The sequence below is a fragment of the Rhizoctonia solani genome, chromosome 6, assembly GCF_016906535.1.
Source record: "Rhizoctonia solani chromosome 6, complete sequence".
In the NCBI taxonomy this organism is placed as follows: Eukaryota; Fungi; Basidiomycota; class Agaricomycetes; order Cantharellales; family Ceratobasidiaceae; genus Rhizoctonia; species Rhizoctonia solani.
The window spans coordinates 160,710-182,328 of NC_057375.1; the positions used below are offsets into that span (position 1 = coordinate 160,710).

The following is a 21,619-nucleotide window of genomic DNA, read 5'->3' on the forward strand; positions in this document are numbered from 1 at the left end:
TATATAGATGAACACCCCCGTAATTATTCAACGTCCTCCACAAGCCGGGGCCGTCTTCTAGTTCTCCAAAGGTCCCAGATATTTCCAGGGGAGTATTCGTATTCGTTCGTGTTATTCGCCCGTTTTCGATCCAATGGCTCCACCAGAGCTTGAAAATACTGATCTGGGTTCCGATCACTTGAAGGAAACTTGGCAACTAGCCTAACCTTTGTGTAATCAACTGCAGTCCGGTCCTGGTTGAGCGCTTGGACGCTAAAGTAGAACTTTTTTGCAGGGTCGTATTCAAGTCGGATAATGTCTATAGGGTCGCTGTTTGACGTTTCCTTGTATCCCAGACCTTGAAGGTGTGTCAACCTAGGCCTTCGTATCATGATGAAAGAACTTACCAACAGTTTTCCCTTTGATCCAACTAGGCTGGTCCGCCACGCTACAATACGATAAAGCCGGTTCAATCACGCTACTCATTTAACTACATCAAGTTGGTATTCCTACCTAGTGTAGCGACTTAATGTGAGGGTGAGCGGTGTCTGCTTATCTATTGGTCCCGAGTCAATCTTCCCTGTTAGAATATATAGGCAAGCTTGACGTGCTGCTTCCTCATAAGAGTGGTAATTTCTTTCGACCCCCGGAATAGGGGCAAGAACTAAGGTAGCAGGTATCAATGCTGTCCCACAAGCCATATATTCTCTAACTTACTTCTGTCGGAGGTAGCTGGCGCAATAGAATCTGGTATAATTCACGAATGCATAAAGACACCTTCAAATTAAACCGAATCAAGTACTACGGCTTACCACGATGTCCTGTAGAGAACGGAAGAGTCTGTCGTTTGCTGCGCTCCTCAGATTTATTCGTGGTATCTTGTTGAAGGGGAATACCCTCGACCGTAATTTGCAAGATAATCGCAATCCACGCATAGACAAACCACCACCGCATTTGCACGGATATGCCGATGACAGAGATGATAGTAAATGGTTGGTTGTCTCCCCCTAGACGTTTGGGTAAGTGTCAGGCTTATAATTGCTTGAACAGCGATCGACTGCTGTGCTGGCCTGGGTTCGAGCCGAGGAGATGTCTTTTGTGATAGTCAGATGTGCCTCGAGGACGTCCTCGTGCGAGTGACGTAAGCTGGTGAGAGGTGGTGTTCGCATCTGACGCAATGCTTGTCGTTACTCGGGTTGATCTCTAATTCTTCCAAAGAGCTTTTACGTCACAGACTACTTAAATTGAGTGAAGCGTTTTTGTCTCATGCTTTGTGAGAAACTCCATTCTTGAGCAGGACAATAATCAATATATCGGATATTTAAGCACAAGTATTCACTTTTCAAAGATCTTTGGATGTAGAATATGGTGTATATAGTCGATCTGAGGTAGATTGGGTACGCGCATATATTTGCCGACATCCCTAAGCTATGGGCTCGCAATACTTCTGGTAACTTCGAAGACCACAACCATTGCTGCAATTGACTACATGCCCCATACCATCCCTGTTAACATTTGGCTTGGTAGGTCAACAGTAAGGAGATTATAAAATGAATTCTTCATCTTTTGCCATTTTACTCATGATGATTAATATTCTCGCTAGCATGTTCTGTCCCAAAATGCTATACTGGCGATAAGCATAACAGCCGAAGGCCAACACGTTACCTCCAACTTCACTTTAGAACATCGTGCTGGCTTCGGGAGCCAACCTCTATAGATAAAAGACATGTCTCTACGGGGACCTGAAAAACTCCGGAAGTGCTCGTAGAACGCTCCGGAGCACTCGCGGAGCACTCCGGATCCGGTTGGGTCCAAACCAGCGGGTCCCCAAAACCTGAGCGCTCTGGAGCACTCCAAGGCTTTTCGGGTCCCCGTAGGGTGACTGGAGAGATTCCATTAGTCAGGTTTCCTTCGGGCAGAAATTTGGCAAAACTCCTAATCTTGACATAAGTTGCTTGGCTCCCCTGCGAGCGCATGAGGACAGTTCCCGCAACGAATAGGTAAGTTATCCCCTGTTAGAATACTTCTCATTTCTATTTTGTTTCGTTACCCGTCACGTAAATAAGCCACTCGGAGTTCGTACATTAGTTTCGGTCATATGTAAAACGTCCACCCTTACAGTAATGGACTCGTACCCAGCTCCAGCTACTAATGGAAGTGACTTGAAGATTGCCAATCGCAGCGATCAAGCCGTTTGATTAATCTCTATATTACATCGTGTTCGCGAAGCTAACGGCTCTTGTACAATTAGTCGATTTCTTTTGGTACCGAAGTTCCCTATGTACAGTACACTCTCCCACGTTCCCAAGCACTTGCATTGATCATTTGCTTCCTTGGGGCAACCAGCACCAGCAGGGTAGCTCCTACTTCTCTGGCCTCTACCGTACGTGTGCTGCGCGCTTCTCTTCTCGTACTTCACGGCCGTCCACATGGTACATAGTACTTTGCATAGCGCATTAGTGCCCGACCAACTGATGGAGGAGGAGTCACGGTAATGAATTCTGCAAGAGCTGTTTATCACATGGGGCTGACGTTGAAGTGGATGCCATTGATGGGTCTAAGGTGATGATAGTGTAGGTATTCATATGGCAAATCTGGACAATATGATTGGGCTATTTTTCGATGCTTGCTCTACTCTAGCACCGCGTTTTTATCGATCAAATGAATCCGGAGATGAATGATTGCGATTCTTGAGCCTCGACGCAGGTCTAAGCGTGGCCATACAACCGGATATAAAAATCTAAGTAGGAAGAGTGGCTGAGGCACAATGTCGTATGATTGACCGGGGCAGTGTAATTCCGATAAATCTGTCTCGACCTTCCTGTATCCTTGTCCCAGGGACACACTGGGTGCTGTACTAGATCAGTGCCCTCAATTCCTTGGGTTTGATATAATATTTGCAATCACATGGGCGTGCCACGCTCCGCAAAGTAGTGCATCCGGTTGCGCATCCAACATTGCACTACTAATTTTCACGATCCAATGATGACCGCTAGATTATTCACATTGGAGATTAAGATAAGATCCGGAGTGTTCACCCCAAAATCTATCTGGGACATCGGTCAGGCCCCAGACGTCTGTCGCATCGATCTTGATTGATGTACCTCATCAGCCATAAACGCCATGGGACAAGTCGAGCTCAAGTGCAAATATTAGCCCGAAGCCACCGCATGTATAATCCATGCCATTGGATCGAGTATATAGTTCCGAATAGCAGACCATCTCATCAACTTCCAGAACTGGGCAACTTCTCATCCTATGGCTTGGGTCTAATTCCAGAAGTCTCACATCGCTCTCGAGCAAAAATCCTGCGCAAATCCTGACAGCTAATTGATGTAAGCTGAATCTCCTTTCCAATCTGGGACGACAACCAAGTCACGGGGTCGCTTTTCCCACTCTCTCCAACCGACCCCTTCCAAAATGGACATATTTTGGAGACATAAACCTTGTGCTGCTCCTTCCTTCCTGTTGTGTCTATCTAATGCAAATGGTCCATCAGCCGCCTCGATGAGAAGACATCCTGGGCACATGCAATAGAACTATGGATGGCTGTCTCTCCAATCCCGTGGCGCAATGGTGCTCCAACCAACACCGTTGTCGGTCGCAACGTTTTCGACTACTCAATACATATCATGCGGGAAAGAAGCCTCTGGATCTTGACTATCTGGACAATATCTTATGAGCACTTGCCTCTTGTTCTGGCTGTCACATTCACCGCTCATACGAACACTTGTAGGCCAGTCTCTTGGTGCAACCCCCTTTCTGTCTTTATCACTATCAGTGGCGAACTTGTAAAAATTCTGGGTCCTCGGTCCCTTGACCTTACTTAGATAGGTGAATGGCGTAGCCCTTGTCACTTGTATGTTAATCACTGCGTGTTCTCTCTTCCACTTCGAGTGTTTCGAAGTCTTATCTAGTCCTGTGCCAGTTATCTATTGAATACAAATGTCGGCCGTAGCCGTAACTTTAGCTTGTTCAGGTAGATCATCTGTGATACACTACGATAGGAAGATTCGGAATGGAAGACTATGCTCGTTTACGGTGATAACCATTGGAATAGGGTATATTTAGGGCCTGTCATCGCGCCCACCGCTTGATGACAAGTGAGAAGCATCTACACTAAGGAACGTGCCGTTGTACGGGCGCAGCCCATCCATCGCTTCATTGATTCTTCACATCCAAATGGTCAGGTTCCTGCGGCGGAAACCTATCATGGAAAGGGTACCTTCTGTTGCGATGTACACCTCTACGTCGGTGGTTTGACCTGCCGGATGTTTAACCATTTCCTCTTCTGATTCACGTAGTATATAAGGGCACACTAGACCTCGCATAACTTCATCCTCCCTGCTCGAGTCTCTGCTTAAGCTTGACTCGTCCCTCTGTTATACACATCTATTTTTACTGTGACTCTTAACCAATCATGGCTTACCTCGCTCCACTCGAGGATGCCAAGACTCTCAAGGAGACGATGACGAAGATGGTCGGTGGGGATACTGCGCTTGATGGTAGATCTGACCAAATATATATGTCTCAATTACTACTAATTTTCTACCCTATCTAGATCGTGCCGGCACTATGAATAAAATCTTTGCCGTGATCCCGAAACTCCCACAAGATTCTGAATTATCTAAGACGATGAACGACTACCTAATCACTATGCTTTACAACTCGCTTCCTCACCCTCCAACTAGCTATGTTGGTGAAGACCGTTTCCGCAAGGCCGATGGGAGCCGAAACAACGTGAACATGCCCGATCTTGGCCGTGCCGGAACTACTTATGCTCGTAATGTCCAAGGACGCCGACTACAGCCACCAACCTACCTTCCACCCACCTCCATGGTTTACGACGAACTTCTGAAAGCAACTGGGGTATGCATATATCTTGATTTTTACTCTAGCCTTGGTTTAATTTTGTTGAATATCTAGTCTCGAGATTCTCACCCGGGAGGGAACTCGTCTATGACCTTTGCTTTTGCTTCGCTCGTAACCCATTCCTTGTTCCGTACCGACCCATCTGATTGGGGCAAGAATAACACATCGTCCTACCTCGACCTTTCGCCATTGTATGGCTCCAACGAGGCCGAGCAAGACCTTGTTCGAGTCAAGGATGGTCGTGGGCTGTTGCATCCGGATACCTTTTCAGAGGGGCGCTTAGTTTTCCTTCCTCCTGCCTCAGGTGCACTATTGGTGATTTGGAATCGAAACCACAACTACATCGCCAACAACATCTTAAAAATTAACGAACAGAAGCGTTGGAGCGATCCCCCACCTGAGGACCCCGCGAAGCGTGCTCAACAAGACAAAGAAATTTTCGAGACCGCTCGACTGATCAATTGCGGTTCATTCATGTCTGTAATCTGTAAAAACTTTATTTATTTTCTCTCAAGGGTACCTCTAATGCATCTCATACAGTTGGAGATTATGTTGCGGGCTTCCTTGGTCTCGGGCGCGAAGGAAGTAGTTGGAGCATGCAGCCGTTTGATGTCAGTCAATCGCTTGTATTTATTCCGGTGGGGTATACTTACTACGCCCCATATATAGCCGATTAAGGGATCTGAAGGTGAAGTTGAACGTGGAGAAGGAAACCATTGCTCGGTTGAGTTCAACGTTCTTTACCGGTGGCATGCGGTCACATCCGAGTAGGTGTTTGCTCCTATCTCTTTGTCGAGCATCGACTAAGCCTTCAAAAGGGCCGATGAGAAATGGACCAGTGATATCTTCGATAAGATATTCAGTAAAAAGTCTAGTGAACTCGAGCTCTCTGACTTCTACGAAGCGCTCGGAAGACTCCGAAACGGGGACGTTGACGAATCTCTTCGTGTAGATGCGGATCCCAGGAAACGTAATTTCGGTGGTATCAAGCGCGGACCCGGCGGTCGTTTCTCTGACGGAGATCTTGCCAAGATTCTCCACAACTCTACCGAGAGCGTCGCACGCCGCTATGGTGCACGCGGCTCGCCCGAGGTTCTGAGAATTATTGAGATTATGGGTATGGAACAGGCTCGTAAATGGGGCGTGTGCACCATGAACGAATTCAGAAAGTATCTCGGCTTGAAGACGTTCAAGTCCTTCGAGGAGTGGAACTCAGATCCTGTCATTGCCAATGCCGCAAGGAAGCTATATAAGAACATTGATGACCTCGAGCTCTACCCCGGTCTTCATGCCGAAGAATGTATGAAATTGGGCCCTGGTTCCGGATTGGTAAGCTTTGCCGAACACCTTGCTTGGGTGCAATAGTAACCCTTTCTTAAGTGTGCCGGTTACACCATCACTCGTGGCATCCTTTCCGACGCTATCTGCCTCGTTCGCGGGGACCGTTTCTTTACGACCGATTTCACTCCTGAACGACTCACCAGCTGGGGCTTTGAGGACGTCAAACGTGACCCCAACAATGGTGCATTTGGTGCATACCTTCCAAAGTGTCAGTGCTGTCCTCAGACTGTGCGTCCTATCACTGAATTTCACTTCACTAGTACTGTTGAGGACTCTCCCTCGTCATTATACCTATAATTCGGTCTACGGCCTCTTCCCGTTCTTCACCCCGGAGACAACCAAGCAAAACCTGACGAAGCTCAAGGTAGCGGACCAGTATGACTTCAAACGTCCCAGCGAGGCGCCCATCCCCAAGCCATTGAACAACTTCACAGCAATCAAACATGTCTCCAATGATATTGTCAAGTACAAGGTGCCTTACGGACCAGATATGAAGTGAGCTACATCTACTGAAAGTTTCAGGATCATTGCTGATGAGGTATGGTAGATATCTTACGTACGACCGGGGCATGTTCTTGATATTTGACGAGCAGCCTCTCCACGATAACGATCGACAGCTGGTATGCGTTTGACTTTTTTTTTTTTGAGAAAATATCGGTGCTGATATGACCTACAGGCATTCCACGCACTATTCCCAAGCAACGACGTCGTTAAGAGTCATGTCGATTATTATAGCAAGAAGATCAAAGAGCTGATTGCCTGCAGGTCGTCCAAGTACGTTACTTCTATCTCCATTTGGCGCGTTTATTGAATTAATTTGAAGGTATGACAATATCCCTGGTACATTTGTCGACATCATAGATGTAATCAATAAAGCGGCAGTTCACTGGGCGTCAGAAAATCTGTGTGGCATTATTCCCAAGTATGAGAAGAATCCGAATGGAGAGATTTCGGACGAAGCCTTGTATCAAAAGTTTGCGATCCTATTCTCTTGTGTCTTCCGTAACACTGAACCATATTTGGTACTATTTATGCACCTCGAAAGGATTTATGAATATTAGCTAACAACTTTATTACAGGGATGGGCGCTGCGCAGAGGGGCGAAGGCTGCCTCGGATGAAATTAACGGCAAGATCAAGGCCAACCTGGAGCGTATTCAAACTCCTCCAATCGCGGGTCCTATCTTCCTAGGAATAAAATCTGCCTTGGAAACCGCAGTAAGTGATTCGTATTTCATGGGAAACCACATAATGATCAGGTCCTAGACTGGGCAGACGCGCCCAAGCGACAAATTCCACAAGGCGCTTTTGGAAAGCAAGAAGACTGTCAACGACCTGACTGCAATGGTTCTCGGATTGTGTGTTGGTTCGAGTGTGAACTTTGCACAGGGTAAATGTTTAGTACCTGATTAATGGTATGCATGCTGACAGCGCGTCCAGCTACCGCCCAGATGGTTGAGTTCTATATGGATGATGCCCATAAGAAAGAGAGAGAACACATCTTCCAACTCGCTTCTAAGAACGACGATGAGAGTACACAACTCCTGGCTGGGTACTATCGCGAAGCTGCTCGCCTAAATCCTCAGTGAGTCGGACCTATAGCGTGTATGAAGGTCACTAACAAGAGACTTGCAGATTCCCTGCCTTGGTTCGTATCGCAGTTGCGCAAGACGAGATTCCGCAGTCCGGAGGCAAACCCGCAATCTCCGTGAAGCCAGGCGACCGTCTATTCTGCTCATATCGAAACGCCCACCTTGATCCCGAACTCTTCCCAAACCCTGAGAAAGTAGATCCCCGTAGACCAAAGGAGAACTACGCCGTTCAGGCTACAGGTACCCACGGTTGCCCTGGTATGGACTTTTCAGAGCAAGTGAGTTACAAGCGAATATCGCAAACTTTTGTAATACTAATACATGATTAGTCAATCCCGGCGATTATGCGGGCAGTGTTTGGCCTTAAGAATCTCCGACCGGCTCCAGGCGTGTTGGGCACTCTCGAGTCTTTCGACTCTTCCTTACTTGGAACAAAGATCCGGACATATATTGATGAAAAAGGATGCCCCTCGCCTTGGCCAACGTCGCTCGTTCTTGTGGTAAGTAACGACCCTGATCCGGAAAGGATCCTGACTAACACTATTTCCCTAGTATGATTCTTAAGCACATTATTTCATCATTCTACTCTCTTATATCATTTGCCGTGCTGATCATATGCAATACGAATTCCCTTGTCTCCCGTTGTATATAGCCCGAGACAACAATTTGAAGTGAATATTTGAACATCGTTATCCACTTACAACCTGGTTCAAATGAGCCAGGATTCTATTTATATTGCCACTCCTGACGAGAGATAGATATAGTTTTCGCCTCTTTATAATCTCTATCTTATCTACGCCCAATACTTTCCCGACGTACGTAACATTAGTCGAACATGTATGGTATGACATGGAGCCAGTGAGGCATCATAGCGTGAACTTATCCATCTAGGGAGCCACGATCCCTCACCCGCCCTCCCGTCTGTACTTGATTCTGAACAGACCAGTCATTATCTACCTCTCTAGAGGATCACGAGGCTCTTTCTTCCAACCCATCACTCTACCCTGTAGCTAAGAGGGGTGATTACCCGACCCGCGAGCCCCCTCGTATGTGGGTGCCCCAGTCTTTCCTGACCTTTTCTTCTTAGCTTACAGTGTTATTCACTATATTTGCGCCATTCGAATACACATATCCACATATATCGACCTCTTAGCTCTCCTCCACTTTCCAACGATACGGATCAAAATAAATTCAGGATGTTGTCAATGCAATCATCCCATACGTAACAGGCCGCCTGGCGAAATGAAATCGCGTCCAACTACGATTAGTAATTATCAGGAGATTGCAGGCTCGAGCCCTGCGGTAGTCATTTTGCTAGTCGTCTGCTAAGTTATGAGCTTTTTTCTGTCGTGATATTTGTTCTGAGTCTAGAGACATAGCTTGTACAGAATCACCTTGCTTCTGCAAGGTCACAGGGCCTGAAGTGATACGCCAAAACCTATAACCCACTAAATCGCGTACTGGGTGTACTAAGTCAATGAGGTGGTGCGAAGTAGCTGGCTGAGCCGCATGACTCGTATTGGGCCTAGGAAGCCGGCGCTTTCTAGATAACGTGGCCGCCGACTGATTGAGTAGTTGCGAATATTGACCACGTCCGGCCGACAGACGAATCAGGCATCGTAGCGGCAGGCCACTTATGTAGGCATACACGCATATACGGGCAAATCTCAGAAGCGAAAGGTCCTAGGCTCAGTATGGCTTCGTAATCCAAGAGAGGGCATTGTTATTTTTATTTATTTTTTTATTTATTTTTGATTCATATTTAAGGAGCTACATGCGAAACAGGGCAAACCGCTCACAAGAAACCGAGGCGAACTACGCTAAGAGAGAGAGAGAGAAGAGGAGAACAACCGAGAACAGAGACACGAGCAAGCGAGGTAGTAAGCGCGGGGTGACCATGCAGGCCAGGTACAGGGGCCATAAGGGCGTGATAAGAGGTGTGTCTTAAGGACTGGGGGTGGGGCGGCCGTAAGGGCGTATAGAGCGGTCGTAAGGACGTATGGACTTGGGCGTAAGGCCCTACAGAGGATGAGCGGCTGCCGGCGGATCTCTACACTTTCCGATTCCCGACTTCAGTATGAACTCAGATACTGCCTCCAGTCCCGGCAGTGTTCCGAAAATCTCCTCCCAGGAGCGTTCAGGCGATATGTCAGTGATGATATGCCTAAATTTTTCCGTCTCTGGACAGAACATGAGCATATGCTCGGGCGTTTGTGATGGTTCGCCGTATGAGCATTGCGGGTCGATGTGAGGGTGGAAGCGAGCGCTGTAAGCCCCATAGAAGCCGTGTCCAGTGAGGAATTGGACGAGGCGGCATTGTACGTTGCGTGGGTATGTGGGACGATTGAATATGGGATGTAATAGAGGGCATTGTTATCAGTGAGAAAGTTACCAACAGCTTTATACATATGTAAATCAATGCAAGAGTGATATACTTGAATTATGCCCTGGTCTGGTCTAGATGTTTACCAATACATATACGCAGATAATTCTTTTTCGTAATCTATGTTCAACGGCTGGTTCTCAATCCAGTAGGATAAGGAAGCCCAAAGCCGCTGAGGACTATCTTAATGCATATTCCTCCAAACTTTATTAGGAGTATTGCAATCGATAGGGGCTGTGGATTGGGGCCTGCGGAGACGCACTTAGGCGTAAGGTCGTGCAATGGGATTCCTGTAGTTAGTCACGTGATCATCTGTCGTGCTCGCTCGACCAGACTCCCATTGCACATTCGACTCCTCATCGTGCTCTTATTTTCGTCTTTCCTACCCGCTATCCCATTTGCTCTCTTTGATAATTTTCATTGCGAATCTCTGCCTCACCGGGTATTCGCCCACTCCGCCGATCGTCAGGCTCGGCCACCACCCACGAGTTCTGCTAGCGTCTCGGTGCCCCAGCTTCCATCCGCGCACTTCGTGGCGGATCCCCCGCTCTTTCTGGTATCTGAATATTGGCATGTGCGCACATTCTTGTATATTTACGTTCGATTCTATACATAGGATAGTATCACGGATACTAGGAGCCACCGAAGTCTAAGTGCCTGTTTTATATGTATTGGGTGTGCTATCTCTAGTACGAGTTTCTATTGTTTGCATTGAATGTTGATCTTGATAGTCCGTACGCGGTCACAATCTTGCAATTGTTTTGTTAACCTCTACGGGTCCTAAAAAACCCTGGAGCGCTCCGGAGTACTCCGGTTTTGGGAACCTCCTCGTTAGGATCTGACGGGTCCGGATTGCTCGGCGAGCACTCGGGGACACTACAGGAGCACTTCCGAGAGTCATACCTAACGCTCCGGAGCGCTCCCAAGATTTTCGGGGCCTCGCAGAGACTTTTATATAGTACCAAACTTTAAGTGGCCCTTACTGAGAGCCTAAATTGTAGGAGCGTATTAAAGCAAGGTCAGTGGTGTAGTAGGGAAGGCATGGGGGTTATGCCCCTGGCCACGTGTACGGCATAGGGACTAAAACGGCCCAACCGGGAAGCCACGCGGGTAATACCGCGGGTAGAGCATGGTTGCAGTACCTAACCGGGGAATACAGCCTCAGATAAAACGGTAGCGGCCAGGTTGTATATTTGGACCGGGTGACTTTCTGGGCACCGTGTAGATACATCAAATGTTACACTGGGCCTTGGGCCGGTACGCAAAGATAAAGACAAGAAGAGTACGCATACATAAAACAGGGGAGAAACGGGCATACGACCGGACCGGCAGACGCATGGGCGTGGGAGCCGGAGAGGCCGTACGCCGAACCGGGGTGCCACCGGGGCCGAGCCATCGAGCGAGCTGGGTAGGCGGCCAAACCGGGTCGTATGCGTGTAGAGAAGGCGTGGGCGGGTGGGACTCGCGGAGAAAAAGGGGGTAAAATGGACTGGATAAGCTCTGCCGCGAGCACGATGTGCTCACCGAATGTAGAATGGAAGAAAACAGAACAATAGGCGTAAGCGCCGAAACACGAATTGCGATAAACAGTGCGCAAACATGACAGCTACTGAGCAATAAAGCACACGCAACGGCCTGGTCGGCCCAGTATAAGCTTTGCGTCCTCCACAAGCTCCGTCGCAAAACTACACATAAGATTTTCTAAAATATGAGTTGCATACAAAACACCCGGGAGAAGAGATGTATTATACCATGAACCTGTTGCCATCTAGACCTCTGCGTTGGACGCTGCGTTAATTCTCTTATAGTGCTTTATGCGCTGACGAACAGGTCCGCCTGGTACGGTACGCTTGCATAGAGTACTTGAATGTGGGGTGGAAGGATACATTAGTGCATATAATGAGAAATCGAGATAGTTCACAAGATATTATGCATGATATATGTTATGTATCGACTTAACAAACAAGCCACAACGGCACCATATTATATACTGCGTATATAATCAATTTTATATGGATGATTGCATGAGCCATTACGGATTCAACAAAGCGCCGACGCAAAAATCAGCGAATAGCCTTCGCCCAGCAGCGCTCGCTCCAACCTGCAGCGGCCCGCACCACAGTCCGGTTAATGACCGTGGCTATGACAGGCCGCGGGTAGATATTGTCAGTTAACCGGGATGACCGCCTAACCGGCACGGTTTGGGACCGCAGGATCTACCGCGGGTTTACCCGGCTAACCGCGATCCGTTTTAGTCCCTAGTACCGCATGTATATAGCACGTGCCCACATACGCGGATATGCATCTCTTTCCACCACCTCGTACACCCGTCTCCAGTGGTCCCAGAATGGACCGCTTCTAGTAGTTGGTACGTCATGATTGTTCATGTGACCTTGAGTTCGCGCGCAACGCACTTCCCTCTTGACCTGCCTCTTAATCCTGCTACCGGGATCACTACGGGACCGATCCAAGAAATAGCTTGCGCTACCACGAGGCGTTTTGATGATAGATCATCTGCTCACCTATTTCGGATATTGATGAACTCTATACATGACGCTCAACCGACTCAAAGTACGTAGCTATGACCTATTAAATTATAGCGATCGACCTCTTACATCCATTCACTCAAATCCCTTGGTGCTCATTGGCCCACTCTCGGCGTACTCGGAGGCTCGTTGGTGGCTAACAGTGTTCACAATTGCGTATGATGCGTCATTCTGTATCACCATCGCTTGTCTTCACCCACAATACGACGATTGCGATTGGACGAAAGAGAGAATGCCCACGTGTCTAATGTCGTTCGTCGAGACTAATGTTACCACTTCGAATATGCGCTGAACTTTTGAAGATCACATTTGGACTGAAAATCGGACACAACGCCATATAAGCCTTCTCTTGCGCAATCCCGTCAGCTCCATCTCCCCCCTCAACTACTGCCTATCTCTTCTATCGAATTACTGAATATGTCAGCCCTCGACTATTATAACGAAATTTTGGTGCGCTTTTATCGAGACCTGATGTTGTGTAAACCATCTAACATATTGGCCAGGTTGACCACAATAATGTGCGGGACCTGCATAAGCGGTTCATTGCTGCCTACAAGAACAAGGACGAGGATCTCATGAACAACATTGCCAACACAATTGTTCACGAGGCTGCTCTTCACTCTGACGGCGAGGTAATGTATATGGGGTCAATCGATTTACCTAACTCACACACGTTTCCCAGGAACTGTCGATCTACAAAGTCCTTGATGCCCATGGTCTTCACGAGGCCGCCGAGAAGGATCGTGAGGAGCACCAGCAGGTTAAGCAAGCCATGTCGCATGTCGACTCTAACAGCGTTTCCTCGCTCGGAATCGACGAATTTGCCAACGCGGTCGAAAAGGCTTGCCAGCTCTTCATCCAACACGCAGAGGCTAGTCTCAACCTATCAGTAATCTTCTAGTCACTCAACACTACTTTTACACAGGATGAAGAAAACAATCAGTACAAGCAACTCTCTGCGAAACTGTCTATAGAAGAAAAGGCTAGCCTAGCAAAAGACTTCCTCAAGGCGCGTGAGATGGCACCTAGCCGTCCACATCCCTCGGCTCCTCAGCATGGCGGAGTCGGCCAGAAGATTATGGGCACCCTTGGTTAGTCTCAGGGTGTGATGTACGCTCATCAGCGTATCTGACTATTCATAACGATTCAGCCAAGCCGGCCGATGCCGCTATTACTGCTTCCAGGCACCTGGTCGACCTCAAGTATCAGCATGCCAGCGCTACATACCACTAAATATCTTGAAAGATATAACGACTAGTACCTATTTGAAATGCTGTATTACATTCGCTTTACGCTTGAAAGTGGAATAAATCCAATATTAATAAAATAATAACTTGAATAAACTCACCTGTTTCCAAAAAAAAAGCAAAGGAATCGAGCAAAAGATACCTTCGGAGAATATCAATTAAAATTTCTCGATTCACCTGTTTACTAGCATTACATAGTGATACAAGGGGCAAATATCTCCAAGAAGAAGATACGGCACCAGAATCCCCCCCTTTTGTATTGTGCACGTTGGATATAGAAGCGGAAGCCAGAGTTACTCCTATGAAGAACTGAATGCGCACCCTTTACAATAAGTTGCTACCCACAATCCTTTATTCTCGATTGGTTGCAAAGAAATCATCTGACTCCCTGTAGTCATGATCCCGATCAGCCGAAGTCTTGTCGCTCGATGCGTGACGCAATGGCGGTCATTCTGTTCGATCATTACCACCAAGAGCTAATGGAGCGACGAATGATAGATTTACTCAAAAGCATAAATAACAGAGCCCGTCAATCCACTCCCCCAACTAATTCGATATGATTTCCAGACTCTGCCGCACTGCTATCAATGTTCACTCACCCTTGCCTCAGGCCGCGCTACGCGGCCCCGGTGACTATTTCCGTCGATCTCTTCATGCATCCACTTCACTCCGACTGGACTACTTCGATGAAGTCATGGTTGGTCTTCACCACATGTAAAATGGGCCATAATTACATTTTTATTCACCTTAGGTCGACCATAACAATCTTCGTGATTTACACTCAAGGTTTATCACTGCTTATGAGAAGAAGGACGAGAGCGAAATGACAAGGATCTCTAATACTATTATTCGTGAAGCAGCACTTCATTCGGATGGCGAGGTAATGATGGCCACGCTTCTTATCAATTATATTTCTTATCAAATTCTATGTAGGAACTATCCATTTACAAAGTGTTGGACCAAAAAGGCCTGAGAGAATACTCAGAAAAGGATCGAGAGGATCATCAAAAAGTAAAGCAGGCGCTGAAGCACGTGGACTCTAGCAGTATTTCTTCATTGGGTATCATGGAGTACGCAGATGCAGTTGAGCGGGCATGCCAATTACTTTTCACCCATGCAGAGGTGAGTTCAAGTCACCATTCAAGTGGGCTACGGTAACAATTCAATTCACGCAGGAAGAAGAGAAGATACACTACAAGAAACTCTCTTCGATCTTGAGCGATACCGAGAAAGCAAACCTTGCGGTACGATTCTTGAAGTCGCGGAATATGGCACCTAGTCGACCGCACCCTTCGTCTCCCCAGCATGGTGGGCCAGGTCAGATGGTGATGGGTGGTATGGGTATGTTATTCGTTTTTTATGGCACGCGATATATGCTAATTATTTTACGGTAGCGAAACCCATCGATGCTGCTGTCAACGCGATGAGAGACCATGTATCTCTGAAGTACGAGCATGCATCAATTTAAATTAGAACACTTATCAGTTGAAAGTAACATTTATACTTTACATCTTTGAATGCAAGGCGGAAAATTGTCGTATCAAATTAATACCCACCTACAAGAAATGTTTTGAGACGGGAGACGTTGTGTGACCCAGTAAGACGGATTGTATTTTAACTAAGATGTATTCAGACTTCGGGGCCGTGGACTTAAATATCTCTGCGATTGAGGTTCACCTTTCAGTGCTTTGGAAGCATTGCATATAGAAAGTAGAATTAAGAGGGCAACTCGGCAAGTCACCGATCATTTCCAAGCTGTCTCGTGTATGCGTGTACGCATACAACCACTAATTTATTCAATAACGCCCCGAATACTACTTTTACTGATACTGAAGGGACCTTCAGGGAACCCATGGCTGATGCGCTGGCAAAAGAAAAACCAGCGATTATATTGAGCCTATTAACACGAACCAAGAAGGCGTGTATAATCCGCAGCCGGAGGTGCACATTACTAGGTTATGTTCGAAGTCAGGTACAAATGTTCGCGTTTGTTTTCAACTCGAGGAAGCTGACGTAATTGTAGCCATACTTAATAAGCGTAAGGAAATGAGATGTGAAAAAGGAAACACAGCTTGCGCTACTTGAGTTTAATAAATAGGCACAACATGCAATGCTCTTTACAATTCTGCGTGTGGAATAACCTTATGTAAGACAAAGCCTATATGATTTTAACATTCTGTCGAATCGGGTTTAAGTCTCAGGCTCGCCTTGCGATCGCGGGCTCAGGAGGCATCACTGGCAGGTCCATTTGTGCATTCGCCGGGTGTCGGCTGGACCATGATGAGGAAGTCATGGTTTGTCACGAATCTCCCCTTGTTCTCAGTCATTGTTAATTCACTGGCAGGTTGACCATAATAACTTCCGAGACCTACATGCGAGACTTGTTTCTGCATATAACAATCGCGATGGGGACTAAATGACCAGAATCGCGAACACCTTGGTTCGGGAAGCTCCACTTCATTCTGAAAGTGAGGTACGAATCAGCCTTCCGGATCAAGCTATTTATTCTTATGTGGGTTCCAATCTCAGGAAATGTCAATATACAGGGTCGTGGAAGAAAAGAAACTTCACGAGTATACCGAGAACGATCACGCGGCACACCAAGTCATGGAGGCTTTTAAGCACGTGGATTACAATAACGTCTCCAAGCTAGGCATAGACGGGTATGCTGACGCGGTTCAGCGGGCTTGTGAAGCCCTGTTTCAACATACAGAAGTAAGTTTCACCTGGATTCAGAATCATTTATAACTGACGATTTTAATAGGAGGAAGAACATGATCACTACATAAAACCTTCCTCAGTCCTAGCTCCTGGAAACATCTCACCTTGCAACCGATTTCCTGAAAGCACGGGGTGCATCGGCGATCTGACCACATCCTTCAACTCCTCAAGACGGTGGATTGAGCCAGATTTTGATTGAAAAAATTGGTGCGAAACATCTTCCTCGTTGTATTTCCAAATACCTTAGTGTTATTTTAGTTAAGTCAGTTGATACCGCGATAAACAAGGTCAGAGATAATATTCTTTTGAAAGACCAGCATGCCTATGTCGACGCTGTGCAGGCAGTATCTATGGACTTACAGCAGCCCGATGATCTGTTCGACTGGTATATCCGCTCATATAAATTATGGGATTGAAGTCGCCTGCAAAGTAGAACCCCATCCCTATGGAGACAAATATAACTAATGAACGGAAATGGTTCAGAGCCCAGGTATGCCTAATTCCTGTTGTTGTACCAGCTCCCACGCCATTGGAGGCTCAAAATGAGGTGGTACGGCGTAGCTGGCGAAGCGGCACGACCCGTGCTGAGTTAGGGGTGTCGGTGATAATGATACGTATCATGATTAGGGCTCTTCACGGATCGGTTACCAACCGAAACCGTGACTCAGATTGTCGAATTGCGAATCCGGATAACTGAACCGCGCTGAGTAATCATCCGTCGGCTCGAATCTTGGTTATCCGGAGTATTCGAGCACATGTTGGTCATTGTGTTAGTAAGCTTATATACGCGCATATAATAGCAGTGACAGCCATGTAAACCTGTATCATCCCATACTTCCCGCCAGTCTCATGGCTAATCTACACCGTGAAAGTTCTATCTCTGGGAATTCACCTGCTAAGCGTTGTCACACTGAGAAACCTACAAGTACTTGACCCACAATACAAAAATACGTTATTCAAGCTTAACGCAGCCTCAATAGAATGGCTTTTGACTTCTAATTGGCTTTCCAAGTGCGCCGAGTCATTTAACAATACGTCTCACGCATTCTACAACGACACAATTAATTTGACCGTGCAGCCACCACCAGGCATTTCCAATGTGGACAAATTTGACCATGCTATGCATGCGTCAATGCCGCAGTAGGCATCAAGAATCAACATCGTTAGCTCGTGAGATACAAGAGTATATTGCCGAACCAACTACTACCATGGAACCCCTTGAATGGTGGAGTAGGCACCATCAGAGATTTCCGAGGCTCGTAGCCATGGCTCGGGATTATCTGTGCATTCCAGGTACGTTGGCTGACTTTTTCCCTGATTAGCATTCCAATCAACGTACTTCAAGGCTCTTCGGTTGATGTTGAGCGTGTTCTGAGCACTGGGCGGGATGTTATCTCGTTACGCCGTGCTTCGTTGTCAGTCAAAACGATTATTATCTTAATGAAATACCGCGCAGATATCTCGCTTGAGAAATCGACTAATTCATGCCATCAAGTATGGTTCTGGCTATTATCATGTATGCCTAAAACGGTACAATCTGTTATGAATTCACGTGACTTTTGGATTCACGAATATTCGCGGTTTACAACCGGCGGATTCGGTTCAGTTCGGTTGCTGACATCAGAACAGCCGAATTTCAACCGAATCCACATTTGTCCGATCCTTGAAGAGCACTACCGTACACCTATACATCTATTTTGCACAACTTTATCACGTTTTTTGTGCAAATTCATCCTAGTTGACGAGAAACCCCAGATTCATTGTGATTTTTTGCCTCAGCGCTAAGTGAAAGCGTACATCCCACTGCGTGGAGCGCCGAGTTTTTACAATGTGAAAACGATCGAAAAACGACCGGTTTTGCAGTCGTTTTACGCTTGTTCTCGTGAATTTGCAGAAGTTGAAAAACGACCGCGAATGACTCCCTTCTGCGCTCGTTTTTGAGGTGTAAAACGTGAGACTCTGGCGCTTAAGGTAGTATATATGCCAGGTACTTTCCAAAAATGGATTAGGGATTGTTACGATGCTTCATGAATCACGATCAAATTACTCAAGAAAAATCATATACAATATATTTAAAGCTTTAATACATCCATTTTCCGAGTGAATCACACTTGTTCTACAGCATAATTTCCACCGCCTACGCTTTACAAACTTATGTGCTGATCTTTCGTAGCCATTGCATATGGCCATACGTTAGCAAGGACACTGTACCTTAGGATTGATGTCCGTTCATACGAAACAAGCAGAGCCTTGCAATAAAAGCATTGAGGCGATCTTATTTGTTTACATATCACCTCAGTGACTCAATCCTGGCAATCGGGGTGAGGCTGTGATGATATCTGAGATAGTTGTGAAGAAGGGGGGAGAATTGTTGAAGGATGGGCGGATTGTCATGGGCCTGCGGGCATGCAAGAGGTTATGGTTGCACCTGGAGTTCTTAGTGCTGTATGCAAGCGCTACGTGATCTAGATTGAATACAACTTGGGAGGACCTGGAGCAGATAGATTGAACTGACCTGACCCAAACCATTCAAACTGTTTCATGCAATTGCATGAGCATAATATGTAAGATCTACCTAGAATCTGTAGACTTTTCCCCTCAGTCCCGTATCAATGTCACGTTTGATAGTTCAATGAGCGTCAGTCCTGCGGCGACCATCTGCGAGAAGCGCACGTACATTGGAAGTAAATTTTCTTATTGGCCAGCTACCGGATAGCTTGTTAGCGTTCCAATTGCAGTTGACCACTATACCATCTTTCTCAAAATTCAGTTGGTTTTTGTGATTGCTGTGATGGGACATTAGGTGGGGGTTAAGGGCAAGATTCACTTGTGGCTTATATTCCCACGCTCTGTTCATTCCGCCGTTGTTGTGCAGTCATTTTTGCATTGTTTTACATTGGAAAAATGTATGCATTATGATTAGCTAATCCATAACAAACGAAAAACGCCGAAGTGGCATCATTTTACGGTTGTTTTGACAATCTAGAAATCCAAGGCTCCACGCAGTGTCCGCGGGCTAGGTAGTGGGCGATCGCTGACGCCCAACTTACTAAGTCATATAGCTAAGTGCTGCGCATACAATTGCGCTTAGGATAACTTGGCTTACTGACTCGATTACTCCAAAGAAAACTTACCAGACTGTTCTAATATTTAGAAGATATTTCAACACAAAGGGGCAGCTGGGGATGGGAATTCATGGTAATATTAATTGAACTTGGCCAGCCCCCCGCGTACAAATTTTTTGGTGTCTATAAACTCGCACTTTGGGGATTCACCTTGAGATAGCTTTGAACTGCTGTAGCGAAGTTACGGGCACAGGCAAAGAGTGATATGTAATAATCAGTCTTGCGTCAGCGTTATCAAAGGCTAACGAAATGTTGTCCAATGCGCATTATACAGACGAGAAAATAAGAATGTATTAGTATGTGCATACAAGGTTTGTGGCTATCCGATGTTTAGATGGAAAGACCGAGAGGAACCAAGACCTTCAAACTCAGGTCGAGGTGAATGCCAACGAGCACTTTGACGGTGATATCAGCAAGGCTATATGGGGTCAGGTGAATAAACGTTCTAGACCGGAGACACCTGAGCGACCTACAGTGCAATGACAACCCTCAGAAGTCCAACCACGACGCCCCTCACAGCGAGAAGCAGACCCCGGAGACAGAGATCGATTTGAAGAAGGAGACCGAGGAGGACAGTGACCCCGAGTTTGCCAACGAGGTCGATGGAGAGTTGGACAACTAATCTGATGACTGCAGCAATGTGAATGGCAATCTGGGCTCGAATATCAGCATTAATATTGAGATTCAAGCCAACGGCAACAATGGCACGAGCGGCGACATTGATCCTGTCGACGATAACTTGAACATCGGCCTGAACATCCACCAGAGCCTTCACGTCGGCAATGACTGGTCAAAGAGGTCAGTATATTGATGTATTTATAGCACGAAGAGACTTTACCAATTGCATTGACTTTGGCTCTAACATCAGCCTCCAAGTCGACACAGATCTTGAGCAAATCAGCGCCGCGGTCACGAGTGGCCAAAGCGTTCAAGTGCGTTGCAGAAGTGGGCAGAGCACAAGTAAGAAAGCTCAAGGAGAGTACGAACAAGAGGATGCTGGTGATGCGGCTAAAAGCGAGCATGATGAAAGAATGTGGCGAGTAAAAAGATCGGGTTGTATGAAACCTGAAAACTGGAGACAGAAAGCTACAGGAAGCTAAGGTTTGAGGTCCCAAATTCCTCCTGTTTTATAGTCTTCCGGTCGACGCCAAGTCAAATACTGCGTGCGCTCGGCTGCCTGCGGTCAATACATATTACATAACTGCAAGGCCGAATTATACACCCCCCCCCCCAAGGGTGCCTTCCAGTATTTGGTAAACGAGAACTCTTCGAAGATGATCCTGAACTCGATTCTCAGCGAGAGACGCGCAGCTAGGATTGTGATATCATGAAACTCCCGGCTAGTTTCGGTATCAATCATTTGTTCGGGTTCGAACCAGCAGGGTCTGATTTGTAGGTGCAAGGCCAGATATTTGTCGGTGTTTCATCGAGATTTGTATTGCATGCCGATCTCCGGGCCTGTTCGCAGCCTATAACCGGGATACAAGTCTATTTCAGGTCAATTCATATTGATCCTCTAGGTTGATCTTCTTTTTTTGTAGGAGTGCTAAGGAAGCATTGGGGCCAATCAACCCTGGCGGGCTTGAGTTTGGCCTTGGATGATGAGGGTAGGCATTGAATATTTTCCTGTGACGATTGCAGGAAGAAGCACGAGTATTGAGCTGCAGGGTGAGCATTGCGCCAGACAAAACAAATCGGAATTGATAAAGAGGGTGTTTCTCTGCGTTTGTGGTGTCGTTCGATTAATGCTACCCCGTATACAATCAAGTCTCCTATGCATTCAACCCTGAAAAACGCACTCCCCCACTGTCTAT

At 46.7% G+C, this 21,619-nt stretch overlaps 6 protein-coding genes and 1 non-coding gene across 7 annotated transcripts; 5 read left to right on the plus strand and 2 right to left on the minus strand.

The window, feature by feature from the left end:
- Positions 1–23: 23 nt before the first annotated feature.
- On the minus strand, positions 24–1,148 carry RhiXN_05530 (uncharacterized protein; the record flags this gene model as incomplete). The annotated part of the gene is made up of 6 exons (XM_043325346.1): positions 24–337; positions 387–427; positions 493–643; positions 697–726; positions 792–986; positions 1,028–1,148. 6 exons carry the CDS (start codon positions 1,146–1,148, stop codon positions 24–26), a joined length of 852 nt encoding a protein of 283 aa, XP_043180778.1.
- Positions 1,149–4,399: 3,251 nt separating this feature from the next.
- RhiXN_05531 (heme peroxidase) lies at positions 4,400–8,347 on the plus strand (the record flags this gene model as incomplete). The annotated part of the gene is made up of 17 exons (XM_043325347.1): positions 4,400–4,484; positions 4,541–4,848; positions 4,906–5,338; positions 5,392–5,462; positions 5,521–5,618; positions 5,670–6,180; positions 6,232–6,400; positions 6,453–6,687; positions 6,740–6,812; positions 6,869–6,966; positions 7,016–7,214; positions 7,272–7,409; positions 7,458–7,581; positions 7,632–7,776; positions 7,827–8,061; positions 8,113–8,283; positions 8,336–8,347. The coding sequence occupies 17 exons, from the start codon at positions 4,400–4,402 to the stop codon at positions 8,345–8,347; spliced, it is 3,105 nt and encodes a 1,034-aa protein (XP_043180779.1).
- A 664-nt stretch (positions 8,348–9,011) lies between these two features.
- RhiXN_12386 lies at positions 9,012–9,092 on the plus strand. Its single transcript has one exon. It is a non-coding gene; the product is annotated as a tRNA-Arg (tRNA).
- A 4,037-nt stretch (positions 9,093–13,129) lies between these two features.
- On the plus strand, positions 13,130–13,945 carry RhiXN_05532 (uncharacterized protein; the record flags this gene model as incomplete). The annotated part of the gene is made up of 5 exons (XM_043325348.1): positions 13,130–13,162; positions 13,216–13,344; positions 13,395–13,601; positions 13,656–13,803; positions 13,863–13,945. The coding sequence occupies 5 exons, from the start codon at positions 13,130–13,132 to the stop codon at positions 13,943–13,945; spliced, it is 600 nt and encodes a 199-aa protein (XP_043180780.1).
- Positions 13,946–14,515: 570 nt separating this feature from the next.
- RhiXN_05533 (Hemerythrin HHE cation binding domain) lies at positions 14,516–15,427 on the plus strand (the record flags this gene model as incomplete). Its single annotated transcript, XM_043325349.1, has 5 exons — positions 14,516–14,656; positions 14,711–14,839; positions 14,893–15,081; positions 15,135–15,300; positions 15,354–15,427. The coding sequence occupies 5 exons, from the start codon at positions 14,516–14,518 to the stop codon at positions 15,425–15,427; spliced, it is 699 nt and encodes a 232-aa protein (XP_043180781.1).
- A 1,064-nt stretch (positions 15,428–16,491) lies between these two features.
- RhiXN_05534 (uncharacterized protein) lies at positions 16,492–16,879 on the plus strand (the record flags this gene model as incomplete). The annotated part of the gene is made up of 2 exons (XM_043325350.1): positions 16,492–16,674; positions 16,724–16,879. 2 exons carry the CDS (start codon positions 16,492–16,494, stop codon positions 16,877–16,879), a joined length of 339 nt encoding a protein of 112 aa, XP_043180782.1.
- Positions 16,880–20,135: 3,256 nt separating this feature from the next.
- RhiXN_05535 (uncharacterized protein) lies at positions 20,136–20,827 on the minus strand (the record flags this gene model as incomplete). The annotated part of the gene is made up of 3 exons (XM_043325351.1): positions 20,136–20,223; positions 20,279–20,591; positions 20,644–20,827. The coding sequence occupies 3 exons, from the start codon at positions 20,825–20,827 to the stop codon at positions 20,136–20,138; spliced, it is 585 nt and encodes a 194-aa protein (XP_043180783.1).
- Positions 20,828–21,619: the final 792 nt, after the last annotated feature.